Below are 9,951 nucleotides of genomic sequence, written 5' to 3'. Positions count from 1 at the left end.
AACTTTTTGGTTTTTGAATTTTCTTTTCAGAAATAGAAAAATAATAAATAATAAATAGGTAGGTATTTGATTTTCACTTCAAAATCCAAAAATGAAAAATTAGACATTATTTATTCTTGGGGTCATCAAGGAATATACAGAAACTACATGTCAACTTTCTTTCATTCCCATAAAAAAATAAAATAAAAAAGCAAGAAAATATTTTCTGAAAACTGAAGTTGTCATGGGTAAAAATAAACAAACAAATAAATAAAAAAAAACATTGCTCAATAAAGAAGTGAAGAGTGAAGACCTAACTTATTGTTATTTATTTATTTTTTGCTTTTGACTTTATTATATATAGGTCAGCCAAGCATTAAACTTTTTTTTTTGATAGTAGACAAAGAAAATTAAATGGCCTTTATATTCTGTTTTTTTCTTTTTTTTACTGAAAGGAAAATTCAAAAACCAAAAAGTACACTGACCCTTCTCTTTTTTGTGCATTTTAAAGTTTATTTGCCGAGTTTCTTTTTACATAATCGCTGCGCTGACCTTCCACACAGCACCTGTGACCTGCTCTCCTGTTTGATTTCATCTGTTTCAGTGTTTCACATCCTGTCGCTCCCTCTCTCTATTTGGCTCTTATCTTTCTCCCTCTAATAACATCCTCGGCTTCCTCTGATCCTAATAATACCAAACGATAGTCATGCTGACACTAACACATCCTGTATTCATCTGTCACATCCCCTCCGCTGTTTTCCCTCTTTCTGCTGCTGCTGCCTCGTAACTTTGGCTCATGTTTGCTTTTGTTTTTAAAGAAGGGTTTTATTTATTTGGTTTTATTTTTTTATTTCTTAAAAGTTGTGTTGATAATATAATAATAATAATAATAATAATAATAATAATAGTAATAATAATAGTAATAATAATAATAATACCCTAGTTCCTAACTAGAGTGGCTGACAATTTTATTTTATGACTAGTTGCACTTGGACTATAAAGCACTGGATTTGGGTTTGGGTGGGTAACGGGTAATCTCGGCTGTGCTCGGTGTGAATATGGGTTTTGGTTTTGGGTAATGTTTATGTGTTTGTATGTTATTAATGTATTTTTATGTATAGATCTCAGGAGGAATAGTTGTAGCAACTAATGGGGATCCAATTTATCAAATAAACAAATAAATTTGCATTTTTGTGTCGGCCACCGTAGTTAGAAACTAGGTGTTTGGAAAACACTTTTTTTACAGAGTTTCACATTTTTTGGATGTAAAACTGTTTTCTTCAATGTTTTACTGGTTTTAATCAGCTGGTCTGTTTGTTTGAAAGTATCAGAGAAAAAAGTTAGCAGGTGCTACTGAAAGTCTCTGATAGGCCAAAATAGCATCTGAGAAATATTAATTCGTAACACGAAACGTCTTTCTTCAGTGTTTCATAAGCGTCTGAACTTCTGAAATGTAAAAAAAAATGGTTTGGTTTGTTTTGGGGAAAAAAGGTGATGAGAAAATTAGCTGAGGCAGAAGGAATATAACATAAAAAAATAGGAAAAAGTGTGCAGAAAGCTTCATTTATGAATTGAATCATTATATATTAAGAGTTATTCTACAAGATGAAGAATTTTGTATGTTTTTCCACACTTTCTTAAGATCATTTTAGTGTTTGTTTTCTTTCATTTTTTTGTTGCTTACTTTCCTGTGACTTTCTGTAAATTTCTCGCTGATGTTTTGGTCATTTTTTTGCTCATTGCCTTCTTCCTCTGATGCCTTTGAGAAGAAAACGCTCAGCGTTAAAGCTGCAGAGAGGAAAGCAGAAAAGTCAAGAAAAGCGCCACTTAACCTTAAAGCTAAAGCTGATTTTCTTTTTTCACCTTTCTGGCTTTTACATTTTTGGTCCCGCTTGTTTTTGCTCCGCTGAGGCCTCGGAGGCTGCTGCTGCTGTGACGGCGCACTTTTACTCACACTTTTTTCTTTCTCCGCCCTGCGAAGCTACAAAACTGCAAAGTCAACTTTTCCACTTTGGTCGGAGCCAAAGAAAATGGAGAGACGACAGCGCAGAGGTGTGAACACACCTGTATTCACAGGAAGGAGGAGGGCGGGAAAAAAGCGCAAACACCGTCCTGCGCGCTCCAGTGAGCCGCTCACCTCTCACCACTTCACATGCACGCGCTGAAAGCATAAGCTGCGGAGAGGGAGCGCGGAGGAAGTCTCCAGAGAGCCGCATCCAAAGCAAATCACTCACATCATCCACAACCCAGAAACGGATCCGGGAAGGAAGTGATTTAGCACTCATCCCGCGGCCTCGCGCGGGAAGGAGGATCGATCTCCGCGCGCTCATCAAACGTCTCATTTTTGCACTCTGAAACATCGGAAGACGTCCTTCAGGGAAATAATACCATAACACCATAATACAGCAGGAGAGTAAAATCAGTGTCACTCAAGAGGCCCCTGAAAGTGAGGGAGGAAAATTAAACGTGAGGCTACACAAACATATTAACCCTTTGTGCACGTTGGCTTGATTTCTCTGAAAAACATGGAAATGAGCAACAAAAGAAGAAATGATATGAATGATTAATATTAACTATCAGTGTGCCCATTTAATCATCGGTGCTTTGTCTTTACTTTTAAATCTATTTTATTTATTTATTTCCTTCTGTGTGTTGTGCACTGCGAGGGGTGTGCAGTTTCACTGAATTTCTGTTCATGATGACAAATAAAATTCTTGACCCAAAAATTGATTTTTTTTAAAAAAAAATTTTTTTAAAGTCCCAAAAGCATTACCTGAAAATTAGTTAGAAAAATCTTAAATTGATTTTTTTTTTAAATTGTGAAGCACTTTGAGCTGCATTCCATGTATGAAAAGTACTCTATAAATAAAGTTTATTATTGTTATTATAAGCTATAAATAAATAAATTTAGAAAAATGTTAAATAAGGATATGACCTGGTGCTGAAAAACTATAATAATTAACCAGCCTAATTTCAAATATAACTGATTATCATAAATATTTTTTTTTTTCTCTAAACTTTTAAAAATATTTTTTCCACTTATTTCTTGCAATTTATGGAATATTTCTTGCTAAGTTGCTCACAGCCTTTTCCCCATATTTTGAAAAAATTATCAATTGCTCTAATTTGCTCAGGGTTCAAAGATTCAAATACTTGTAAAAGGCCTCTGAAAGGAACATGAGAAAAGTTTTCAAAGGGTTAAAAGATATGAAATGACTCACTTTATACATCTGCATCTCTCAGCAGCTCCCAGTGTTTTTGGGGTTGCAGCTTCTCTCCCAGGCCCTGCTGCTGTGACCCCTCGACGTGGATCAAATGACTCACCGGGGCCCCGCTGACCCTCGCCGACCCCTCAGAGGATCATCTGCGAAAGCAAAAGTCCGCTCAGTTTGAAAATAAGGCCAGATGTGCTCAGCTGGACTCAGAGGAGGAGATTTAAATCACATTAACAACATAAATCTGATCTTTGTGTCTTCACCTTCTGATTTTCAGCGTCGTGCTCAAACAGACTCGGCAGGACGTTCACACCTGCGTGTGTTTGGAAAAACCTTCAAATCTGCAGGAACAATGTTCCCAAAATACTCCACCTGCCCCGCTAACGCCAAACAGGCATCTTTAGCCCCCAAAAACTCTCACTCTGAGCGGTGAGAGTCAACTTGGCCATTAATGTTTCTAGGATTAAAGGACATTTTCAGATTTTAGGTTATTTCTTGGATTTCCTGACATTTCTAGGATTAAAAAAAAACATTTCTGGGATTTTAGGACGTTTCTGGGATTTTAGGACATTTTTGGAATTTTAGGACATTTTTAGGATAAAAAAAAAAGACATTTCTTGGATTAAAGGTCATTTCAAGGATTTTAGAACATTTCGCAGTTTTAAGGACATTTCTTCGAGTTTAGGACATTTATAGGAGATAGGACGTTCTTAGGATCTTAGGACATTTTTAGGATTTAGAAAGTTTCTCACATTCTAGACATTTCTGTGATTTTAGGACATTAGTGTCTTATCTGTGTCCTCTGTCAGGGGTGTGGGGGATCCTCCTCTGGCTCGTTTTTTAATTAAAAAAAAGCTCCGTTTTGATGCTGTTTTATGTCTCTGGCACCTTATGGAGACTAAAAGGACAAAAACAATTCACAGTGTGAATCACTTTATTTTTACTGTGAATTAGAGAATGGTTTTGGGGGGCCACCCAGCATCCTGGGGGGCCAGATTTGGCCGTAAATTGAGTATCACTGCCAAAGTGCATAAAAAGGCACAAAACTGATGTTGTTTATCAGAAAGCTTTGGGTTAAAACATAGAAAAGTTCAACATCCGCCTGAAGAATAAATCTTACTGCCAACATCTGTGACTGCTCCCCGATCGAAGCAGCCGGCACAGAAACTTCAGACCGAGAGAAGCTTTTCTCACTGAGGCTCATTTGGAGAAAAACTTGAGCACGAAGTGATGAAGTCAGCAGAACTTTCGGAGTCTGTTATTTAGGTTGCAGCTGCTGTGAGAGTTTGGAGGGAAGAAGGTCAGCTGTCACCAGAAGCACCTGCAGCTGAGCGATCACACCTCAGATCAGCAGCTTTTATCCACCATTTCACAAATAACCTGCCGCAGAGCCGCCATCCTGAGCTTTTTCACCGTTTTAACCCTTTAACACCCGGAGCGACGTCAGTTTTCTTGCGCCGCGCTCACACGCCTTTCACTAGCAGAAAATTGCTTTTATTTCCTTCACAAACGAAGGGGAAAAACATAATTAGCAACTTGGCAAGAAATGGGGATTATTATTAAATATTATTCAAAAATGAGGTGAAAAATGTCCAGACAGATATATGTAGAATCCTCTCAATAATAAATGTAAAATTATGCACTAAAATTAAACTAACTTTTTAAAATATTATTATTTTCAGTTATTTTTTGTAAGTTTATACTAATTTCTTGCTAATTTTTGGGCAATTTCTTGTTAGTTGCTCGTTGCCCTTGCCCTGTGTTTTTGAGAGAAATCAAGCAAATTCGCTCAGGTTTCAAAGGGTTAAATGAGTCAGATGAGTGTTTTCTGATCTTACTGGTTGTTGTTGTTCTGAAATGTTTAATTTGATTTCTTCTTTGATTTTGTGACGAAAAATGAATTTATTCTTTCCTTGATTAATTGCCACAAATTCACACTGTGAATATATTTTTTCTGATTTTCTTATAACTTTAAGGTTTACGAAGTAAAAGTTTCAAACGTGACCTCAGACTCTGGACTCTTTAACGCACAGACGGAGGAATAAGCGTCACCATCACCTGCAGGAACATCTTCTCTCTCCGGGCCCAAACTGTCCTCTCTGGGACCACCGAGGACGCGAGAGCCGAGCTGTTTGGAGTCTTCAGAGGACGACGAGGATCAGGATGATAAATAAACCTCAGCTGCTCCTCTCAGCTGATTCCTCCCAGATGTTGCAGGTCTGCAGGGCGGAGGCTTTCCCCCGGAGGATCCTGGGAGGAGAAATCAGAGCGCGTTCAGATGTAAAGTCGCAGATTTACTGTGTCGATGCTTTCAGAGGATTTTCATTTCAGCACGCTTTTTATTTCTTTTTATGAAGCATGAGTTTGGTAGAAAAGAGTCTCTAGTACCACGAATAAAAATCGGTATCAGCCTCCTGTTTATAAAGTTTAAACTCTTAAATTTTAACCCTTTGAAACCCAGAGCAGCATCTCTTCTCTTATGCTTCCTTACACAATTCTGATTTTTATTTTTTTTTCCAAAACTATGGAAAATTGGTAATAAATGTTCTGCACAATTCACAATTTGTAAAAAAAAAAAAAAAAAAAAAAAAAGAAAAAAAAATTAGTAAATTTGGGGGAAAATTTCTAGTGAAAACATTATCTATAATTATCTGAATTGTTTATTTAAAATTAGCTTAAAGAATTATTATAACTTTTAAAGCACTTCTTTCTTTTTATATTTGTTTGTTTTAAAAATTTTAGGTATCGAAATGCTTTTTTTTTTACAATGCAAAGGAAAGACTTTTCCATTTTCAGCAGGGCCATTCTCATCTTCAAATAACATAACACAAATAAGGCTTCTTAAATCATGATTAAGCCTAAATAATCCTCAGGATGTTTGTATTTATGGTAAATCATCCTCAATTTTCTATTAAAAAGCAAACTGCCAAAGAAGAAGCAGCTGTTTAAGGTGGTCTCAACAAAAAAAGGCAAATTAAGGTGTTTTCCTCCTCCATCAATAAAATAATAATTTTTAAAGGATAATTTAACGAGAGTCTGGGGTTTATTTTAAGGAGCATGAGTGTGTGTTGGCACCAGCTGAAGGGAGGAAAGAGTTAAAACTTTTCTTGTCGGTCCAGTAGGAGGTGGAACAGAGTGGGGGGAGGGAGGAGGGAGGCGTGGGGGAGGGCAGGCCCCCCGTTTTTTCTATTGATAGCCATATTCCCCCATTTATTCCTGCAGTCAGGACGATGCAGAGCGGCGAGCGCAGACGGACGACCTGTGGAGCGTCTGCACAGAGCGACTGAAGACACACAGAGCATGGAGAGCTGCACACGGCAACAGTAAGAGCTTTACGTTTACAGCGCTAGAGGAGAAGAAGAAGGTGTTTGCATCATCAAAACTTAAGAGTGTGTGAGTGTGTGAGTGTGTGTGAGTCACATCTCTTCAGATCTCAGAGGTAAAAGGCATCGAGGTAAAATCTTTTCTCACTTTAAAAATGCTTCTCAGAGTGCTCTGACATCAACTAATGACTCCATTTAACCCTTTAAAACCTTAACAAACTGGCCTGATTTCTTTCAAAGAAAGAGGGCGATGAGGCTCTTAACAACAACTGACCCAAAAATTGGAAAAGAAAGAAGTAAAAAGTTAGAAGAAAATGACCTGATATTAGCAAAAAAAGAAAATGACAAGAAAAAATCATAACATTAAATATAAATAATATATATAAATTATAATGAATCTATAATTTTTCTGTCACCTAATATAAAGATATGATTATAAATGTAGAGTTATTTGATATTTTTTTAAATTATTCTCTTTATCACTATGGTTTGTTTTTTGCCCTCATAGTTCACTGACGCAGTGTCATGTGACCATGGTGTGTTGGAGTGTAATAAACATATGATTTATTATTATTTATTAAACTTTCCAGCATTATATAAAATGAAAAGCTCCATCTGAAACAAACTTCAGGTAAATTGAAGCACATTGTGCTGATAATAGGCCAACCTCTCCTGACTGCAGGACTCTGACTTCAGCTTCTGTCAAACTTCTGTGCTATTAATCATTTTACTCAGGAATTAAAAACTTTTGAGTCGGCCTACTTCTCCTATAGCTGCCAACAGCCTGCCGACATTCACAGTTAGAGAAAGGCTGAAAATAAGCTCATGTGCTTGTGGCCCCGGGCCCCCAAAACATTACATCTGCCCCTGGAAATAATAATGAGAGCTCAGCGCGAGCGGCCGGATGAGACACGGAGCGATGCGTCCTGCTGTTTCTAAATAATTCATCCAAAGTCTGATTAAAGCTGAAACTAACACAAAGTCGTCTGTAGAGTCTAAAGAAGTCACTTTCACCTCTGCAGATGTGTCTGTTTCAGACACTTTGGTGCTTTGAGGAGAAGCTGCGCTCTGTTTGTCTGTCTCACTGCGCTGCTGTCGGACCATCAGCTGTTTGATCTGTGATGATGAGATGCTGTGGCTGTCAAACACTCAGCTGTTCTACAGTCAAAGTTGTTCACTTTTTTACATCAATGTTCAACACTTCTGCCCTCGCTGTGTTTTGGTGTTTTTTTTTTTTTGTTGTGAGAGCGTGAGACAGCCCAAAAGCGTGAGACGCGTGGCAGATGCGTGGGAGTTGGCTGCCCCGGTGGGGAAAGGGTTAAGGGAATTTTTAAATAACTGAAATACCCAAAATGGGCAAGGTTACATCGGTTAGAGGTTCTGAATGTCGGTTTCAATTATTTTTCGATTAATTGCCCAGCACTACTCCTTAAAAAATATTGTTCTCATTCTTACATTTTATTACAACTTGGCCACGGGTCCGGATGGGACGAAGTTTTGGTCCGGATCTGGACCGTGGTCCGCCAGTTGGTGATGCCTGGCTTACAGGTACATGTGATGAGTCGGTGGTATGGGCGCTATTAATAACCACCTCTGTGCATATTGTTCGCACACAATGACAGTTTGTAAAACTGCTCCAGTCGGAGCGGGCGGTTGGACATGATTTAACATGTTTAGAAACATAACTTTACAAAATCTTGCCAAAATGTCTTGACAATTTTATCTAACCCTGTCACTCTGGCTTGATTTGTTTAAAAAAAAAAAAACATAAGAAGGCTAAGGGCAAAAAAAGAAAAAAAAATACCCCAAAATTTGTAAGAAATGAGTAAAAAGTAAAACAAAATAGCAAAATAAATAAATAAATACATAAATCAGGTAAAAGAAAGAAAAATAAACTAAAAAAAAATAGTACTAATTACTCCACTTATTTGATGATGATGTAACTTCCAAACTGCAGCAGATGATGGACCTCCTGACCTCCATCAGGCGATTATTTCTAACTGTCCCTGATTTATGTCTCTCTGATCATGTTTAGCGAGACCCTCCCTGTTTTCTGATCTGCTGTTAATGAAATCTAAATGCTTCCTCCGTCTGTTTCACATTAAAGTGTCGTTAGCAGCAGCTGAACATCATGAAACACATCAGGAGTCACGATCGTCGTCACTGAGGATGATGAGGAGTCAGAGGGAGGAGAGCTTTGTCAACGCATGCTTCAAATTAAATGAGCAAATTGGCTTAATTTCTTTCAAGAACACGAGTATAAGTTACAAGTTAGGAGAAAACTACCCAAATTTAATAAGAACGAAAGAAAGAAAAGGAAGAAAAAAGAAAGAAAAAGAAAAGAGTTTCTGGACATTAGTCTTTTTTTTCATGCCAAGTTGCAGATTTTTTCGGTGTTTTTCTCGGGTTTCAGAGGTTTAAATGCTCGTGAACGGAGTCTGAATGAACGCGTAAACTGATGTTGCTCCCGGTGTTAAAGGGTTAATATTTGTTGTAGCTGTTTATGTCATTTTCAGCCACTGAGGTCGATACAGGAGAGATTCTTTAACACCTCTTCAATTTTCCTTTTTCAGCTAGCTGTTCTGTGATTGGCTGACTGCTGACATCAGTGTAAAGATGGCCCACCTCTTCCTCGCCAGTAAGATCGCCATGCCGGACGACCTCCACAGCAAAGCCGGCAGGATCCCCAGAGGCGCCGTGAGGATGCCGACATCCATCTCTGCCGAGAAGCTGAGCCGGGAGAAGGCCAGGAAGGACCGCGGCGTCGTCGTCGTGACGACACACGTCCCGCACGTCAACGAGATCCAGCTGACGGCGGCCACAGGTGGCGCTGAAATGTCCTGCTACCGCTGCATGGTGCCGTTTGGCGTTGTCGTACTCATCGCCGGAGTCGTGGTCACGGCGGTGGCGTACACCTTCAACTCGCACGGGTCCACCATCTCGGTGCTGGGGCTGGTGCTGCTGTCTGCTGGACTGGGCCTGCTGGGATCCAGCGCCGTCTGCTGGAGGATCCGACTGAGGAAGAAGAGGGACAAGCGGAGGGAGAGTCAGACCGCCCTCATGGCGAGCCACGGTTACTGCGTGGCCTGAGCGGCGTGGAGTTTAAGTTACGTTGGTGGTTCAGGCTGTGAACATAAAACGCACCTCACCGACAAAGTTTAAAACTGGGACATAAACTGGTGGACTTTGCATTTTCGTAAAGTGCGTCTCGCCTTCACACTGCAGGCGAGAAAACTCTGCAAACGACGCCTTAAAGGACGAGACGATGGTCAGAGCGAAGGACGAGTGTTTGGACACATTTGGACCTGCAGGCTTTAAACTCCAGACCGGAAGCCGAACTCTGACACGAGTCTGAAACTTGAGCAAATTTGCTCAATTTCTTTCAAATATATGAGAAGAAGGCAACAAGCAACTAACAAAGGAAATGAGCCCAA

At 39.2% G+C, this 9,951-nt stretch overlaps 1 protein-coding gene across 2 annotated transcripts; it reads left to right on the top strand.

Annotated features, from left to right (window-relative positions):
* The first annotated feature begins 6,431 nt into the window (after nt 1–6,431).
* Nucleotides 6,432–9,657, top strand: LOC121958374 (transmembrane protein 100-like). 2 transcript variants are annotated; one of them, XM_042507266.1, is made up of 2 exons: nt 6,432–6,517; nt 9,091–9,657. In XM_042507266.1, the coding sequence occupies exon 2, from the start codon at nt 9,134–9,136 to the stop codon at nt 9,605–9,607; it is 474 nt and encodes a 157-aa protein (XP_042363200.1). In that variant the 5' UTR covers nt 6,432–6,517; nt 9,091–9,133; the 3' UTR covers nt 9,608–9,657. The 2 variants fall into 2 exon arrangements, with proteins under 2 accessions (XP_042363200.1, XP_042363201.1); XM_042507267.1 differs by lacking the exon at nt 6,432–6,517 and adding an exon at nt 6,610–6,633.
* Nucleotides 9,658–9,951: the final 294 nt, after the last annotated feature.

Source organism: Plectropomus leopardus, chromosome 19, assembly GCF_008729295.1.
Source record: "Plectropomus leopardus isolate mb chromosome 19, YSFRI_Pleo_2.0, whole genome shotgun sequence".
Taxonomy (NCBI): Eukaryota; Metazoa; Chordata; class Actinopteri; order Perciformes; family Serranidae; genus Plectropomus; species Plectropomus leopardus.
Note: the sequence above shows the minus strand (reverse complement) of the source record. Positions and strands in the feature narration are given on the sequence as shown.

Coding starts and splice junctions, on each gene's coding strand:
- LOC121958374 (XM_042507266.1), top strand. CDS start 9,134: ATGGCCCACCTCTTCCTCGCCAGTAAGATCGCCATGCCGGACGACCTC.